The sequence below is a fragment of the Amborella trichopoda genome, chromosome 11 (genome assembly GCF_054954075.1).
Source record: "Amborella trichopoda isolate Santa Cruz 75 chromosome 11, AtrichopodaSantaCruz75HAP2 v2.0, whole genome shotgun sequence".
NCBI classification, from domain to species: Eukaryota; Viridiplantae; Streptophyta; class Magnoliopsida; order Amborellales; family Amborellaceae; genus Amborella; species Amborella trichopoda.
In genome coordinates this window covers 16,382,096-16,401,933 of record NC_142346.1, presented here as the reverse complement: position 1 = coordinate 16,401,933, position 19,838 = coordinate 16,382,096, and the positions used below count along the sequence as shown (strand labels likewise).

The following is a 19,838-nucleotide window of genomic DNA, read 5'->3' as shown; positions in this document are numbered from 1 at the left end:
TCTCCTTTATACAAGACATATCGGCCTCATATCACTAAGAAATGAATGAACGGTTGAAACTAGCTTACTCACGGCTCTCTAGAATACAAACATTACATGGTCAATTACACACAGGTAGCCAAAACTTAACACAGGTACCCAAAACTTATTTAACATTCCAAATAGGTTATCAAACACATTTACTAACCATTTTAGAAATAGAACATTCCAAATGTTAACAAAGAAGAACTTCCAATTTCTAAAGGCCATTAAAGACGTGTTTGATTTTTGAAAGATGCGGTTTTGGAAACCATGTTTACTAATATTGTAATACTTCTATGTTCGTTAACAATGAAGTTTTATAACAAATTGGATATTGTAGTACCATTAGTTCCATAAAGGACCATGAAACTTGGGGTATCCACTTCCCTAGAAGACGTGATTTCTAAAATCACATCTTTCGAAAATCAAATACACCCTAAAGTGTGTTTAATTTTTGAAAAACATAATTGTAAAAACTACATCTTCCGGAAAAGTAGATAGCCCAAGTTCCATAGTTTCCATGAAAGTATTGACTTTTGAGCCTTAACTATAAGATAAAAACTTCTGTTGACTATTGAGCTTTAAATATAAGGTAAAAGCTTTTGTTGACTTTTGAGCCCTCAATATAAGGCAAAAACTTTTGTTATGGAACAGGGAAGTGCCACCAGATGGCCTCCACCGGGAGGAATCCACAAACCATATTGCTATCCAGTATATGTTTTCCTAGGTGTTGTGGCAGTCCAGTAAGGCATTCCATTTTCTGGAGGTTCAGCAAAAACATGTCGCTCGAGCAAACCCCAACAATGATGATAATGAAATGGTTCGGATTCCGCTTCAAATCCAATGGGATGAAGAATGTCTAGCTGTCCACCTTCTCCATTGTTGTCTAGTTCCTGTAAGCAGGGCGTAACGCACATATCCACGACGATCAAAGGTAGGCGAGGGAGTAATTCTTCGGATGTTCATCCACTTTATCAGCAAGCTTGCAGAGGGAAAGGGTTGGATTTTCTACTCTTTCGAGATCGACATCTCTACCATCTCAGTTTTCAGTGGCATGTTGACTCCCCCTTCCACCACGATCCAATATGCATTATCCATTCCCCCATATAACCCTTCAAGCTCAACATCGATAGTTCAACTTTTGGTAATCCGAGTAAAACGGGTGTGCCCTGGGATAATAAAAAATGATACATATGCGTTGTAGCAGCCTTTGCCATTCCCCTAGGCCCCACCTCTAACGAAGTTTTATGTATGTTGTCCAACTACAGGGCAAAGCTTCAGGTCCGACGCCTATTGTGAGGCGAACATATTGCCCGGCCAAAAACGCGGCATTCGGGCCCACGCCCTGATTTTGTAACTCCTTTCATTTACGGGACCCTGCAAACATCCTCGCTCTGTAATACATTTATCTGTAACCAGGCCCGCCTCCTCTCACTACCGCTGCTACCTCAACGGCAACAATGAACACCTCACTTTCTCTCCATAGCCCAAAACCCACTCTTCTTTCTCTCTCCTCTCTCTATCACCCAAAATTCAGGCACCCACACTATAAAACGCCGTCTCTTTCACCAGCTTTTTCACAGAGGAACCCCACTTTTAAATGCCACGACACCCACTCTTCCACCTCCAATTCTCCATTATCAAACCCATTTTCACAGAGTTTTTTTGTCCAAAATCCCCTAAAAATACCCTTTCCACTATCCTCTTTCGACCCCATAAAGCCGTTTTTGCTATCCCAGCACCAACCCATTCTCAAGGGATGGATTTTTAGTGTAATCTCAGTTCTTGCTCTCTCTAGGATTGTACCTATGGTTGGAAAGTTCTCAACAATGATGCCTTTGATGAAACTTGGCAGCTTGGTTAGAGAGGGTTCGGCCATTGCTGCTCTGGTTTTGATCAGATTGATGGCAAATTATTGGCAGCAGGCTTTTCTTTGGGAGGCAGCCTTGAATGCCTCTTATGAAATTCGGGTTGATGTTTTTGAGAGGGTTTTGCAGAGAGAATTAGGGTTTTTTGAAGGCACCAGTGGGGCTTTTTCGGGAGATATTTCGTATAGGATCACTGCAGAAGCTTCGGATATAGCTGATACCATCTACGCTCTTATATATGTATGTGAGTTTCTTGTTTATCTTGTTTTTTCAGTGCTTCCCACTTCGTTGAATTTTGTTAAATTAATATTATTATTTTATTGCGTAAATTAGTATGAATTTATTCTAGTGCTGACTTAATTTGTTTTGCTCCGATTTGATAACTTGGGTGATGCAAATTTTCAACTGATTTCTAAGTCTAAAATAAAGTGGTCAATGAAAAATTATAGTTATAGAATGTGACCTGACACTACTCAATTCCGAAGTATTGAGTATGGACTATGGACTAAATTTTGAAAGAAACTTTATGATAGCCCAAAACGAAGAAGAAATATGATTGAAACGGAGTCGAAAAAAATTATATTCAACATTCTGAGGAAGGAAGTGGATGGTTACATTGCGGCTTAGTTCTGCAGAGTTGTTGCTCTACAATGAAAATTGCTGAATCATAGAAATTTTGTTGGAAAATTTTGAATCATTGAGAACCTCAGTCATTCACTTTCTCAGACCTTTTTTTTTTGGGGTGTGTGTTTTGATTTTTGTTTATTGTGTTTTGGGGGTTGGGGGGCGGGGTGGGGGTGTCCCCTTTGCATTATTGGCAAGAATGGGAGCTTCAGGCCATTTTGTATACTCTTACCTCTCAGCCACTTTTGCTTTTTTCTGCCCTTTTTTTTTGGCCTTTTTGTGAGGATTGAAATTTCTCGGAGTGGCCACTTTGTGCAGCCTGAGCTTTTCTTTATTTTTTTACCTTTGCATAACACATGCTATAACTACTATGCAGCCATTAAGAAAAGCCCCAAAAAAAAAAAAAGTACTTGGAGCTCCAAACCCCTAGGCTATTGAGTAAAACCCGATGCAGTAACATTGCACCAACATTTTAACACCAATTAGTTAAATAGATGGTCTATGAAAATTGACTTACTTTTCAGTTGTTTGATTTTTGTTGAGTGCAGACTATTGTACCATATACCCTGCAATTATTTGCTATGTCTTTCCAGATGGTGGCGATTAGCCCTGTTCTTTATCTAATTACATCTTTGGTGAGATGCCATCTTTTACTTAGTGATTGCAATTTACGATTACATATTAACACTCCCATTCATGACTTAGGCTTTTCTTGTTTCTCCTATAGTGGCCTGTTGATTGGTTCTTGTAGGTTATTCCATGTATGTGTCTGGTCATAGCATATCTTGGAGAGAAGCTTCGCAAGATTTCTAAGAAAGCACATCATACTGTCGCCAAACTCTCATCCTACCTAAATGAGGTGCCCTTACTTTGATTATGAATAAAATTATTTTTTGGATATTGGTGATCCTCTTAACTTATGAGTTGCAATATCTTAGGTTCTTCCATCAATGATTGTTGTAAAGGCTTACAATGCTGAGACATGCGAAAGTTTGCGATTTCAAAAGCTTGCTCATGATGACTTGAGTCAACATTTGAGGAAAAAAACGATGAAGGCATTCATTCCCCAAGTTATACAAGTCATTTATGTGGGAATTATCTTTGTATTTTGTGTTGGCTCTTTGGTGGTCTCTGGTGGTGCATTTGATGGTTCTCATATAGTTTCTTTTATAACCTCCGTGTTTCTGTTGATCGCGCCAGTTCAGGTAATATTGCTACATTCAAGACAATAATTTTTTATTAATTTATTTCTTCGGATTTGATGCTTTACGAAGAAAAATACGTTCAAGAAAGAAACAATAAATGGATTGAGTTTTATGCTAATTAAATAGAATAATCTTATTTTAGCCGACCCAAATTAGTTGGGAAAAGGCTTTGACGATGATGAAATAAAATATCTTATTTTGTCTAGCAAATATGTAATGTGCAAGATGAAGGCTCTCTCTGCCACTCTATCTTGAATCACTTGTTGATTAGCTTTACATGTGCCCCTCTATTAATATGTGCCACAGGTCCGACACATATTCTCTCTACTTAGAAATCTGTTGCAACCTTTGGCTTAAAGAAGATATATTCATTATTGAGCTTTCCAAAATCAAATTTATCATCTTGTTTGCCGTAGGAATCTTTTGAGTGAATGTGACTTGTGAATTACACAGGGTGTTGGGAAAGCCTACAATGAATTGAAGCAAGGAGAACCGGCGATAGAGCGGCTTTTTAATTTAACAAGTTTGCAATCTCAGGTGTTTGTTTCAACTCTCTCTCTCTCTCTCTCTCTCTCTCTCTCGCTATATATATATATATATATGATTGTTATTGGATTTGAATTCTAATATTTTTAAAAAACACATACCCAAAATTTCAACTGATTTGGATTTATATAAAAAAAATTAAAACTCAAATACGAAATGAAATTGTGATAATTGGATCGGCCCAGATTCAATCTAGGCCGTTGGGCCTATATGTAGCTGTAGGCTAGTGGGCTTAGCCTACACCAGTATTTCCCTATATATATATATATATATATCTTTGGACTGTTCCCAATGTCCAAAACAGCATACAGTTTTCTTTCGAATACATTCTATAAGCATCTTATATGTAGGAACTAGCAATAATAGTATCTAAGTATAGGCAGGTTCCTGTTTTTCCCTTGATAACAATTGGAAGAACATGATGATTTCTGAAATTAAGTTTATCCTGCTGTGATTAGAGTTATTGCTGTCTGTCCTTATGGATTGATATATATTTATCATTATGCAATTTGTGGGGAACTTTTCCTGAATACAAACTTCGATATTGTATTGTGCATTAGTAGTTAGGTCTTAGGGGTTCAAATTTCATGAAAGCATAGTCAAGTTCTGGCTCTGGCTCTGGCCTGGCCGAGCCCAGCTCGGGCCTGACCTTACCTCTTAAATAGGTCCCTACCTGACTGTCAGGCCCAAACTCAATCTGGACCGACCTTCTAAAGGTTAACCTGGCCCAGTACAGCCCTATTACATTAATCTAAACAAATCGACCTGAATCAAAGTCAGTTTGAGAGTGATCAATCCCAACCCGATCTCTTGTTATATTCAATTTATTCTGGCATTTAAATATTATCTTGTCAGAATGCATGTACTTGATGCAACACAGAGCACTAATGGACAAGATTAAACAGAAAATAAGGCTGGAAATTCAATGGATTCAATAAAAGTGAAGCTCAAGTTGCTTCAATGGAGATCAACCTGGCCCAGTCCAACCTGGTTACATTTATCTGGGTCAGGCCAGCCCGACCCAAATCAAAGTCAGTTTAAGAGTGATCAATCCCAACCTGATCTCTTATTATATTCAATTTGCTGGCAAGTAAAAATTATTTTGTCAAAAAGAAGCACATAATACTGATGGACAAGAATAAACAAAAAATAGGGCTGAAGTTCAATAGGTTTAATAAAGTGAAGCTCAATATACCTCAATGGAGAAAAGTCTCTACAATGACAAACTCAGCAAAAACTAACTCTTACTACAAAGTTTTAAATACCCCATCCACTAAATCCTAATTGTTAAGTACCAAAGTACCCCTGTTCGGCAAAGAAATCCGAAACAAGTCTCCAAAGTGCCATGCCACCCCAAAAACATTGAAAATCCCAAAAACTCCTTCCCGGTACATGACTAAAATAATTGAAATGAAAATAAGAAAACTAAGAAAAAAGTTGGAGGATGATGTCAACAAGTTTGTATCAATCCCCCTTGGTTAGAATAAGAACGTGCGCTCGAGTTTTGTACGATGTATTACCTCAAACTGTCAGGATATACATTTTGGAACTCAACTCCTGACATCCATGAATCTTCTTCTACAGATTTCTCTTTCCAGTGCACAAGATATTGTTTTACTATTTATATGATCCATGCCTCGTAATAATAGTCCTGGTATCAAAGACATAATCACCTCAACATCAAATTCTGGTAATTAGTCTTGCAAATCGTTCTCCATCTCTTCATCATTCTCACCATGATAGTCATCAAGATATGTATTTTAAATACGGGCAAAATATCATAACCTGCCGAAAGCTAAGCTTCATATGCATTTTCTCCCAAGTTTTTCAGAACATGACAAAACCCTATGTGCTTTAACTTTAGCTTATGGTACCGCCACAGGGAAATATCTCCTTATGTAGGTAGACCATAACCAAAGCTCCCTCTTTTAACTCTTTTTGCCGCCTGTGTCAATCAACATTTTCCTTGTAGCACGTTGTGTTCATCTTCAATTTTTCGGTCACCTCCAACTGGATATCTCGAATGTGCTCAACCTAAGCCTCTGCGTCATCAACAACTTGCTCCATATTAGTTAAATTCACCAAATCCAATACCTGCTCCAGATTTCTACCATAAACTAATTCAAAAGGTGACCACCTTGTGGTTCTATTTATGGCACTGCTAAACGTGAATTTGGCTGGAGACATGAATAAATCTCCCAATGTTGCAGTCGCCCTATCAAACAATTCAAAAGATTTCCCAAACTCTTGTTAACTACCTCCATCTTACCATCTGTTTGAGGATGGTAAGCGTTGCTAAACTATTGTTTTGTCCCCATCTTTTGCGACAAGGACCTCCAAAGTTGCCCATAAAGCATGTATCTCGATTCGAAGTGGTAGTTCTTGGAACACTCTGAGCGACATCTCTGAAATACAGATTGGCTTCCTACGTAACATCCAAGATATTTCAGTAAAGTTATAAACTGAGTTATCTTCGAGTAGCAGTCAACTAATAGGAAGATAAAGTCCATTCCCCAAGCTGTTCACTGCAATCCCACCACAAAATCCATAATCACATCTTCCCGTGGTTGTCGTGGTACCGGTAGTGGAGTATACAACCTAGTGTTTTGATGCCTCTCTTTTGCGAGCTAGCATGTATGGCATCTGTCCACATACCTCGCAACATCCCTACCATGCTGCAGCCAAAAATACCTATCCTCCACCAACGCTAAAGTACTGCCAAAGTGACCTCCCAGTCCACCACCATGCAATTAGAAAGTATCTTCAACCTCAAGGAGCTATCCTGTTTGCAGAGGCAATTTTCCCTAAAAGAAAAGCATCCTGCAAAATATAATTCTTAGTAGTTTCTTGTCTCCCTACTATACCTCTTCAACCATTTCAGCAAAATATGGGTCTGTAGCATATTTCTGCGGGACCATTTCATAGCCCACAATTGATGTTTACAGAACACTCAAATGCCATGGATCTCCTACTCAATGCATCTGCTACTTGATTATGACATCCAGCCTTGATTACCAAAGTGAATTCGTGCAAGTACGAAACCCGTTCAACATGCCTTCTACTCAAAAAATTTTGAATACTCAGAACCTCAAGGCCTCATGATCGGAATATAGTGCAGACTCCCACCGAATCAAATGGGGCCTCCATTGCCTAAGTGCCTGCACTATCACATAGACCTTCAAATAATATGTTGAATATTGTGGAATCACTTAACTTCTCACTGAAGAAAACAACGGGCATATGGAATCATTTAACTTCTCACTGAAGAAAAAAACGGGCCTATGGAATCACTTAACTTCTCACTGAAGAAAACAACTGACCTATGCTCCTGGTTCAAAAGAGCCCTGATCCCAACATGGGATGCATCACAATCCACCTCAAAAACTTTGTTAAAATTCGGCAAAACCAATACAAGTGCATGTTTAATCGTTTCTTTAATCAACCAGAAGCTATCATTGGCTGCATTTGTCCAAATGAAGTTGTTGTTCCACATATAATATGCGATGGGAGTTTCCAAGCTGCTGAAACTTTTAATAAGCTGCCAATAAATTGTAGCTGGCCCATGAAAACTACGTAGATCTCCAATACAATTCCTGGTTGGCCAGTCAATAATTGCTTGAACCTTACTTGAATCCACTCTTAATCCCCTCAGTAGATACTGCATATCCAAGGAAAATAAAACTGTCTGCGAAGAAAGACCACTTCTTAAGATTGATAATAACTATCAACATGAAATGTTTCCAGAATTTGCATCAAATGGATCGAATGTTCCTCAACTGTATTGTTGTATACCACAGCAAATTTCTCTATGAATAACTCCGCTAGGCCTGTCCCAAACTTGTATAGAGGAAGGTTTTGTTAGGTAGGGCAGCAAACATAAAACTTTGTCTTTATATGGGTGGAACATGATTCGTATAGTGAACCCCAAATAGTGGGGATAAGGCTCTGATGATAATGATGATGATGAAATTTCCTTATGAATGGTTTGAGAATCTATTAATAACCCACATAAAAGTACTAGGTGCATTATACAAGCCAAAAGGCATCACTAACTATTCATATAACCCGTCTCGAGCCTTGAATGTTATCTTCCATTCATCTCCCAGTCTAATTCTGATTTAATGATACCCACGATATTGGAAAATAGCTTAGATCCCTGTAACATGCCCCACATATCACCTAAATGGGCTTTAGGGAATCTGTACTTGATTGTGATCTTGTAACAATAGCTTAGATCCCTGTAACATGCCCCACATATCACCTAAATAGCTTAGATCCCTGTAACATGCCCCACATATCACCTAAATAGCTTAGATCCTTGTAACATGCCCCACATATCACCTAAATGGGCTTTAGGGAATCTGTACTTGATTGTGATCTAGTTTATGGCCTTGCTGTCCACACACATTCTCCAGATGCCATCTTTCTTAGGAATCAGCAGTGCTGGGACAGCACTAGGACTTAGACTCTCATGGATCGACCGCTTAGCCAATAGGTATGAAACTACCTATAGAGCTCATCATGCTCACTGGGACTCATGTGATAGTGAGGGAAATTTGGTAAACTAGCACCCAGAACCAAGTCTATGCAGTGTTGGATATTTCCCATAAGGAAGCATCGCACTGGATAATTCTTCGGGCATCAAACCCGGAATTTAATTCAAAAGCGGCTTAACTACCTCATTCCCCACATCAAGACCACCATGATCTTTAATTACTAAGGCAAAAATGACCTCCTATTTATTATTTTCTCCAAAAAAAATGACGCATGGACAGAGACAGAACTACTTCTTTCCTTTCTACTCTAACCCTCTCTTTATCATCTTTCAAAGGGTGTAGTTTCACATTCACACCATCCTTGGTAAACAACTACATATTGTTTTGGACTTCTCGCCTTTAAGAATCACAGAAGGGTCGTAGTGCCAAGTGCGTCCCAACAGCAAGTAACAGACGTCTATTGGTAATATGTCGTACCATACGAAGTTGTTACACTGTTTACCAATGGAAAATGAAATTAACTAACAAAGAATAATTAGGAACTTCCTCGTATGATCCATTGTATCTTGTACAGTTGGGGATGCCTCTCTTTCTTTTACTTCAAATTGTTTACCATCTTTTGTGAAACCATGTTCCTACAGCCCTGCTATCAACAATGACGATGCATATGTTGCCTTGCACCATGCATCTTGTACAAAGGATGTTAGTGCGCGGCCATGGCTCGTCAATAACCTTGGGTATAACTAGCATGGGTCGAATCACTAAGAGCTCATCATCATCAAGGTACGTGTCCTCTTCACTTCCCTCAATACCAGCCTCACTCCCTTCATCCATGTGCCCGTTTTCCTCCTCACTACCCTCTATGGTTCTAAGAGTGCACCAACTTGGTGCTTTGGGCAATCATTAGACCTATGTCCTTGTTCGCTGCACGTGAAGCGAGTTGTTGGTTTACTGTTGTTTTGGGACCGCTGTGCTGTGTCAGGCCTCCATTAGTAGGTTTGGCACTTAAATTGACATCCTTCCACACCAAGTGACTGAGTAAAAATTTGCTCCACTACCTCCTCAGATTTTGTAGTGGTTGGTCGCTTATCTGTGAAGCAATTGGGCCTAAGATCTACACAATTTGGTCTCAGCTTTCAATGCGCATTGATATGCCTGATCTAAAGTTAAAATTTGATGTATAGGAAGCTAATATTGCAACATGCAGACCACTGGTATATCTCGCAATCAGCTAGTCATCAGTCTCCCGAACATCATTCCGACTGAACAACTGATAGAGGGTTTCCGTATAATCTTGTACATACCCATCTTTCTGCCATAAATGATGGAGTCATTGGTAAAATTCATCATGGAAAGTTTTGGCAAAGTTTTACATTAATTGTCTATTTAACACAACCTACCTCCTTTATTTGGGCTTGGGACGGGTTAAGGGAAAGTTTAAAGTCCTCACCCTTCTTAAACTAGGAGTAATTGGTAAAGATCTTGCATATAATCTGTAGGCAAAAAACATTTCTTCAAATACCTCTTCACCTTCTCCCAAGTGCAGACCTTTTGCTTTTCTTTTCTTGTGTGATCCACCTAAATTTGCTGCTACCACAAAAAAAATGCCCTTTTAATCTATTACCAACAAGTTGTACCTTTCTATGCTCCACCATATCCTTCTATTGAAAAAATTGTTTGACATTTGCAAGCCAGTCAAGGAAGTCATCTGGCTGTAATCTCCTTGTAAAATCAGGCGCTCATCAGCCCTAATACTTCGTTCAAAACCTTCAAGTGCTTGAACCAACCAATCTTCAAATGGGATAGGGTTTCTTGCCTGTGAATGATGTGACCCAGGCTATCCAAGCCCAAATCATCTTCCGAATTCAGACCTGGTCTGTACTCGAAATGTTGGGGATGCATGCTTTCATCCCTATCGAGGGTTTTAAAAATTGTCGATCTGGATTGGGAATCGGCGGGACTGGTCCGATTCCCACCATATATCAGGAACCGGTCAGTTCCCCCTCTGAGCAGGCTGGCTCTTTGACAGAATAACAAAACCAGCCGATTTTGTCAGCCGGTTCTTTAAGAGAATCGGCTGACCGGCCTTACCTTTATTATTTTATTAGTGTTTTATTTTTTATTTATTATTTTAAGAGGGGCCCACCCTTTTCCTGAGTACAGGAAAAAAGAAACCACAACTGCTCGAGCATCACCTACTCCATCATTTATAGGGTTGTGCCTCCCTTGTTTTTCTTATCCTCAGCGATGTGGGATGAACGCTCCCGTCCCTTTATACACGGTTTTATTAATTATTATTAATAATAGTATGAGGGAGGAAATAAAAAGAAGATAGGGGAGTGGGTGTTTGCTCTATTTATCTTCCCTTCCCCTCTCTCTTTCTGTTTCCTCTCGTCTTGAGGCTTTTCCTGATTTTGTTTGTGTTAAATCCAAGGGTAAGCATGTTAAGCAATAAAATTGAGCCCAAAAAAAAAGTTGAGCCACCTCGTTCACTCAAGCAATTTGAATCCAAGCATGCCCAAGTATGATTGCACTCAACATGAAGCATAGAGTGGTCATGGGAAAGGAAAAAATATATTTAAAGAAATAATGTAAAAAGAAAATTTAACCAGCTACTATAGGGCAAGAAAAGATCAAGTAAAGAAGAAGCAAAAGAAAATTTTTTTAAAAAAATTAACAGAACAATGCAGCAAATAAGGAAGTTCCACAAAAAAAAGATGGGAAAAAATAAGAAAAAAAATTCTTTGATCCTTAGACTTATGCAACTTCATTACAATAAAAGTACAAATGGAAAGTAATCTAATAAATTAATTTTGAGGAAAATAAGAAATGAGTAGGCAATAGTCCATATTTTTACAAGCGCAAGTGATAATTTATAAAAGTGCAAAAATAAAAAAAATTGACGTAGAGAGATCCATTTTATTGCAATGAGTTGTATTTAAATTACATTTTGACTATGAAACGAGTGGTCAACAAACTCTCAAGCATAAAACAGGTTCTCAATATTTGCATATTTTTGACAAAAGAACGAAAATCTACAATGCAATACCCCAATTTCCTTGAAAGCATAAGAAACTAGATTTTAATGAAATTTTAGTAATTTTTTGAAATTTTTTTCAGGCTGGATCCAGCCGATCTGGACTCGTTTTCCAAATGGCTGATCCGGGTCACTGATCCATTTTTTTAAAACATTGATCCCTATGTTCACCCCTTTGTTGGCACAATTCTAGGATCACATATATGATCTGGTGCACCTTGGCAGCCAGTGTGTCAAATCTTTGAAGAACATCCTCTGAATCTGCCATCATGGGTCCAACTCTAGTCCCTCAATCACAATCTCCTCTCACACGATGTTTTCCCCACAACCCTCTTGCAGCCATCCTCGTGTTTCTACAGAAGCGTGATGCCGCAATGCATGGACAAAATTGATATTGTCTGATACCAATTCATGCAGCACAAAGTGTTATTGATGGACAAGATCAAACAAAAAATAGGGCTGGAAATTCAATTGAAACAATAAAAGTGAAGCTCAAGATGCTTCAATGGACAAAAGTCTCTCTACAAGGTTAAAATCAACAAAAACAACTAAACTGTTACTTCTAAACAAAGCTTTATACCCATGTACTAAATCCTTATTATAATGAAGTACCAAACTAGCCCTGTTCAGCAAATTAACTTCCAAATAAGTCTCCAAAGTGCCACGCTATCCCTAAACAACGGTGTAAATCCCAAAAAAATCCTCCAATCCTTGAATGAAATAATTAAAATAAAAAACAAAAAATAAATAAGAAATTGGAGGATGATTTAGCATGACATCAACAAGTTTACATCAATATTGCACATATTTTCCTTCGACAGAAGGAACATTGTACACTTCTTGGTAGTATATGTTATCATTGATTAATTTCATATTAAGAATTTTCCATAACTACTCAACATAAAGTGTTTAAAAGATTGCACTTGTAGTTTGTATGCTTTTTACTTCCTGCTTTCCTTTATCTTTATTTTTGTTGGGGAACTGTAGTTTCTTAATGTTTCCCATGACATTGTAGTCTGTCAGATCCTTCCCTTGTAATGTTTCTGCCTTGCATTTCTTAAGGTGAGATGGTGCGGTTTAGTTTTCTGTTCTGAAATGGTCCATCTCCATCAGATATTGTTGGAGAAAATTCCAATTAAGTTCCACAATGTTTATGGTAATTACAAGTAGCTTGTGTCGATTTATATCGCTGTTCAATGCAGGTATTTGAGAAACCAGATGCAATTACCTTGAACAATGTCAAAGGCGATGTAAAATTTTGTGATGTTAGCTTTCAGTACGGGGACAAAGTGACACCCGTGCTCAATGGTTTAAATCTCCATATTAAGCCAGGAGAGACAATTGCACTTATTGGACCTTCAGGGGGTGGAAAGACAACTATTGCAAAATTGCTTTTACGTTTTTATGATCCTATCTGTGGTAAGCCATTTAAACATTTGATATCTGATTGTTATGATGCTGACATTCTTCATCCAATACATTATTAGATATGTGGGAATTCATGGAGATTTTTATTGGGGAATATGCATTACTCTTGTAGTTGATATGTGATTTATGATTTGGTAAAATACCTCGAGGCCAAGACCTAAATGGATGACCTTGGATCCTACTTCTAGTCTTCTAGGTTCTGTATTTCTCATATTGTTATTACAAGTCAAACTTAATGGTGGTTAGTGTTCTTGTGGCTCTTTTATTTACAGGACAAATACTCATTGACAACCAAGACATTCAGGATATTCGTTTGGAAAGTCTAAGGCGACATGTAGCTCTAGTTCCACAGGATATAGTGAGTTGAACCTTGACCATTGTCTTGTGACATCTTAATCTGTTTCTAGATGAGGCATGAGTTTCAGATGCTTTGCTATTAGCCCTTGTGGTCCAACTCAAAAAATTTAATCATGGATGTCTACAGGAGAAAAATTGACTAGATACACCTATATGTTTCTGCTTTTCTCACAGAAAATTTGTTCTGCATTATATTTAGTTTTTCAGTATTCTGGTTTCTTTTGACTTCATTACATACATAGTATGAGTGGCATTTCATTGTTCATTTCTTTTATGTACTTTTTATTTTTATCAATGAGCTTTTTATGTTGCATTTTCATTTTAAGGGTGAATAATGCTGCAAAATGCATTGAGTTTCCTCCCCTGTTGTGTTTCCCAAAAAAATGCATTGAGTTTCCTCACCTCCAAGAGTAGAAGTACCTGTTAAATTGTGGACAAACCCAGTTTGAGGTTGAATTAAAGAAATGTTTCACTCAGGTCTTTACGAATCAAACAAATGTTTGCAGTTTTTCCTACAAAAAAAAATAAGATAGATACAGTTTTTGTTTCTCCTTGCATGGTCAGGAAGTCTTTGTGATGGCACACCGTTGAAATTGTGTGTTGCATGTCTTTCACATAAGTTTATTCATGGATTACCACAATTAGACTTTTTATGTTTGGGGGAAAATTTCATGGAATATTTGTTTTTTTTATTGTTTCTTAGAGTCCATTTTAATGGAGTTTTCATATCTCTCAGATGCTTTTTTCAGGGACAGTGGCTGAAAATATTGGCTACAGAGATTTAATGGGGGAGATTAACATGGAGGAGGTGGAGCACGCAGCAAGGGTTGCAAATGCAGATGAGTTCATTAAAAAACTAACCCAAGGTTACCAAACAAATATTGGACCACGGGGTTCAATTCTAAGTGGGGGCCAGAAGCAAAGGTATGGAACTCAGTTCATTAATATCACCGTCTTATATATTCTGATTTTGTCCATTAATGCATGTTGAGTTCCATGGCTGATGGCCATCAGTTAGCTTACAATCTACTTCATTTTGCAAGGGAAAGTATGCCATATAATCCTTTGGAGTATGGTTATATGTCACTCCAAAGCACCATGCACTTTCCTCTCCAGATTATGGACTGTGGAGATTAACCACAGCGGGGACCACCATGATGGACACCCTGGTGCAGTTAATCCCCACTATCCGTTAGCAAGAATGGATGGTGGATGCCCCTTTGGGTTGCCGTATGTGTTATACTCCAATGGAATATGGTATACTATTCCTTTTCCTAAACAGGCTGGCTATTGCCAGAACAATATATCAGAATTCGTCCATACTGATCTTGGATGAGGCCACCTCAGCTTTAGATAGCAGGTCAGAGCTATTGGTGAGGCAAGCTGTAAAGCGTTTGATGGATAATCACACAGTAAGATATCAATATACTTCATATCTTTTTTTAAGTTTCATAATTTTTGGACATGTGGCTCATTTATGAACTTAATTGGTAACTTTAGTGCATCTAAATTTGTTCAAGAATTCATGGAAACCATAAACTTGTATCCTCATTTCTCTCTCCTTTTAAAAACCAATTTGCAACATAATGAGGAGGATTCTCAATATTCAATACATATTATAGTAGGTTTTTTTTTTTTTTGGACAAGAGTAATACATATTATAGCAGTTGCCATCATAACTTACATGTCTCCGTATTTACTATTGCCCTGCCAAAACATTTTGCATAATCATGAATACTACCATATATAAAAGGAACATTCAAGTCACCCCCTAACTTTCAATGCTCGGTTGCATTCATGTTTTCTTTCTATTACACTTTATAGTTGAACTCCCTTCTGAGAAATACATTCAGAGCCATGGAACCAGGCCAACCAGTGGAACTCAAGAAAACTTCCTTTGCCCTAAAATTCCGCATTATTAATTCATGGATTTTTGCCTTAATTCATGAGGGGCATTACTGAACCAACAATAACAACTACAACAATAATAATAATAAAAGCTAAGAAGAACTTGGAGGAACTGAGTTTCTCTGTCTAATAGCTCCACAAGTCATGTACTTTTGGTTCGATTGAAAGGTATTGTTACTCATCCCCAAAAATTACATTTGTATCCAGGTACTGATTATTGCACACCGACTGGAAACTATTCTAATGGCCGATCGAATCGTCTCCTTGGATGGAGGAAAGCTCAAGGAGGTCTCTCACTCATCTCTCCTCAACCATGGCAATCACTATGCTCCATTGATGTGATGAAGAATGCACACTTAACAGTGTTGTTTGGTAAGGGATCAGATGGGAATGGTGGACAAGCTTGTAGTGGGGCTCATCCCAATCCTAGGTTTTAGGTTCAACTCTTAGGAGGAGAACAGATCAAAGGTGACCCATATTTAGCCATAAGAGAAAAAGGTGATAGTTTGAAGATATACGGAAGTAATTGTGAAAATGGGTTGGTACAATTTCTTTAAAATGGGGGTTTTGATGACCTGATGGAAAATTTTGACCTTGCACATTTAATTATAGGAAAAGTTTATATAAGGTGGCAACCTTAAATGTAAAATTACAGATGCACCTCAAAAATCTATCGGAAAGGTTGTTTTAATGTTGAAAAATCCTCCATTTAATTATCTCGACATCGAGATATATGGATATAAAAAAAAAAGATTTTTGAGTATTTGAAATAGTGCATCTTGCAACACATTATCTAGGCCATCCATTTTTAAGATTTTCATATGTTTATAGATCTCCTTGATTTTAACCGTTTTTGGAGTTTAAAATTTTCTAGTTAGATATGAAAATAGATTTTAAGATAATAGTAAGAATTTTTTACAACAAAATTATATGTTATGATAAAATTCGGAAGTGCACCTTAATTAGATTGTTTAAGGTTGCAACCTTATAGAAACCGCACCCTTTAATTGTTGGGTGCAGTTTGTATAAAGCTTAGGCCCTAAAACAATCGAAGTAAGGTTCATCCTCAAATAGTGTCAACAGATGCCATTTCAGTATGAAAAGTATTTATGATGGCTTCAATTTATTTTTATTTTTAATTATAAAGTTTAAAGCTTCAAAAATAATGTAGATCAAGGAGAACCATGAACACTTGAAAATTTTGAAAATTGTCGGTCTAGATAATGTATTACTAGATGGACTATTTCAAGACCTGAAGTCTTTTTAGAAAAAAAAATCCATGTATCTCAAGGTCGAAATGATCGGACTTGAGACGGCATCCAAAAAAAAATTTCAATTGAATTTTGAGGTGCGCCTGAAGTCGATTGTTAGGGGCCTCAACTTTATATAATTTTTTTCCTTCATTATTTGAGATTGCTTTTGTACAAGCCATTGATCATGTTCTACTTTGTTCTGGGATGTTGTTAATCCTTTTTAAGAGGTGTGTGAATACATTCAATTTGTTGGTTTTAATTTTAGGGCAAGCTTTCTATGCTTCCCCTACAATATAAAACTTATATGCTTTCTTTTATCCAACCATCTATTTTGAATGGAGGGCTAAGATTGCCCCAATCACAATGTCATGTTTCTAAACTATCTTATTTTTAATATTGCTTATATAAAATATTTTGATACCAAATTTTGGACGTCCAATCTTCTATTAAACTTGCACTAGAAAAAAACGTCAAAAAATATATTTTCAATTAAATAAAATGATCAAAATACCTCTGAAAGATTTAGAGGGTATTTTGGTCATTATATTTTATCAAAAAATTATTTTAAATATTATTTATAGGTGCGCCCCAATGAGAAAATGGCATGTACCAAATTTCATATTCATATAATTTGTATAAAAAAATTAAAAATAAAATACTTTGAGACGTCCAATCTAAGATCAAATGGTAAGTGGCTCTCTTGATCAAAATTGGACAGCTGGATGGTAAGGGAAGCATAGATCTTCTATGCTGTAGGGGAAGTATAGAAACCTTTTCCTTAATTTTGAAGGGAATGCTCCACAAGTGAGGCTTCTTCAATGTAGAACACTTGAACTTGGGCAGTTGCTATTCGTCTATGATGACATGTTTCTCTTTTGCGTGCGGTTTGTATAGAGCCTAGGCTCATCTTCAAATGGTATCGAGAAATGTGGTTTCAATACTAGAAATCTTTGGGATAGCATTAAAATATATTTTTATCTCTAATTATAGAATTTAAAGCTTTAAAAATAGTGCAGATCGAGCATATTTATGAACACTTAAAAATCTTAAAAATTGACGGCCCAAAGATGCATTACAAGATGTACTATTTTCAGAACTTGAATTCATTTTTCTCTTATGTCTATATCTTTTGAAGGTCGAAATGATCAATTTGAGGATATTTGAGCATCAAAACAATATGTCGTGAAATTTTTGAGGTGCCATTATTTAGAGCCTTTCACTTATATAAACTTTTTCCTTCTCTTTCAAGTGGAATTTGCTGAGATGTGGGTTTATGATTGAGCATGTATATTGTGCTCTTGCATGAGCATACTATGCATTATTCTCTTGTGCAAAGCACCTATTTGGAAAGATTATTTTAGTCCAAAATTTTGGGAACTACTTAAGAACTACTAGATAATTATTTTCAAAATAAAAAATTTGAATTTTGAGTTTGTGGCACTTGATCTGGCTCTTCAAAAATTGGATGGTCATTATTCAATCTGGAGGATTTTTTTTTTTCTAATACTTAGAGAGTTTATTTTTGGAAATTTATTTTATTAAGATTAGTTTATGGGTTAATGGAGATTACATCCCAAAATTTGAGATCTAAAAGTTACTAACATGTGTTAGATATATTAAAGATTAGTTTATGGGTTAATGGAGATTAGATCCCAAAATTTGAGATCTAAAAGTTACTAACATGTGTTAGATCTGAGGGAGTACATGGATAGTTACTCCTGCGGAATTAGGAAACCATTTGCCTTTATGATTTATTTGCGTGGACTAGTTTATCAATTTGCCGTTTGTCAAAATATAGCGCATCTTCAAATGGTGTCCGAAAAATGTAGTTTCAATACTGCAAATCTTTGTGATAGCCTTAAAATATGTTTTCATCTTGAATTATAAAATTTTAAAGTTTAAAAAATAGTGTAGATAGAGCAGATCTATTAAAATTTGAAAATATTGAAAATTGACGGTCCAAAATTGCATTACATAATGTATTTCTTCCAAAACTTGAAATCTATTTTTTTCTCATGTCTATACATCTTGATGTCAAGATGATCAATTTGAGGATATTTGAGCATCAAAACAACTTCTAGTGAAATTTTTGAGGTAGGTTTTAATTTGATTATTTAGAGCCCCGGCTCTGTATAAACTTTTTCCTTTAAGAATGCTACAACTTCAACTCTCTTTCTATAGCCTGCACCTTAAAAAGGGAAAGGTTTCTATACTTCTCCTACAGCATAGAAGTTCTATGCTTCCCCTACCATCCAGCCGTCCAAATTTGATCAAGAGAGTCACTCACCGTTTGATCTTAGATCCGATGTCATAAAGTATTTTATTTTTAGTTTTTTTTTTATACAAATTGTATGAATATGAAATTTGGTACTTGTCATCTTCTCATTGGGGCGCACCTATAAAAAATATTTAAAATAAATTTTTGATAAATTATAATTACCAAAATACCCCTTGAAACTTTCAGGGGTATTTTGGTTATTTTATTTTATTGTAAATATTTTTTAAATTTTTTTGCTAGCTAGAGTTTAATAGAGGATTGGACGTCCAAATTTTGGTATCAAATAGTTTATAGAAAAAAAATAAAAATATAGTGTAGACGTGACATTGTGATTGGGACAATCTTAGCCTTCCATTCAAAATGGACGGTTGAATAAGAGGAAGTATATAAGTTTTACGCTGTAGAGGAAGCATAGAAAGCTTTCCCCTTTAAAAAACCTATATTTATGAGTCCTTTTGGTATAACATGGCCCTTAAAGTCTATTTCAATATGGCCTTGTCTTAGCAAGTTTTTAATTAAAATATTATTTTTTCAAAAAAAAAATCTGGCATTTTGAAAACGTGTTAAAACTCTAATTTTTTAAAAAAAAGGCTTAGAAATAAGAGCAGAATTATCTTCTTCTAAAATAAAAAAAAGGAAAATTACTAATACCCTCTACCCCCACCTTAATTTTTTCACACTTAAATTTTATAAAATGTAACTTCTCCACCCCACCCCCCCCCCCCCCCCCCCCCCCCCCCCCCCCCCCCCCCCCCCCCCCCCCCGTCTATAAAATGTGACTTTTATGACTAATACCCCCAACCCCTCAACCTCAAAA

General features: G+C 36.7%; 1 protein-coding gene across 35 annotated transcripts; it reads left to right on the top strand.

Annotated features, from left to right (window-relative positions):
- Nucleotides 1-675: 675 nt before the first annotated feature.
- Nucleotides 676-16,191, top strand: ABCB29 (ABC2 homolog 12). Of its 35 annotated transcripts, none has more exons than XR_016044729.1 (11): nucleotides 676-1,165; nucleotides 1,290-2,129; nucleotides 3,062-3,148; nucleotides 3,265-3,372; nucleotides 3,452-3,718; nucleotides 4,172-4,255; nucleotides 13,000-13,216; nucleotides 13,498-13,583; nucleotides 14,319-14,506; nucleotides 14,930-14,994; nucleotides 15,698-16,191. XR_016044729.1 is itself a non-coding variant. In XM_020673975.2 (11 exons), the coding sequence occupies exons 2-11, from the start codon at nucleotides 1,482-1,484 to the stop codon at nucleotides 15,830-15,832; spliced, it is 1,950 nt and encodes a 649-aa protein (XP_020529634.1). In that variant the 5' UTR covers nucleotides 676-1,165; nucleotides 1,290-1,481; the 3' UTR covers nucleotides 15,833-16,191. The 35 variants fall into 35 exon arrangements, 7 of the variants coding, with proteins under 7 accessions (XP_020529634.1, XP_020529637.1, XP_020529633.1 ...); XR_016044734.1 differs by having other exon boundaries at nucleotides 1,290-2,133; XM_020673975.2 differs by having other exon boundaries at nucleotides 14,865-14,994.
- The last annotated feature ends 3,647 nt before the right edge of the window (nucleotides 16,192-19,838 follow it).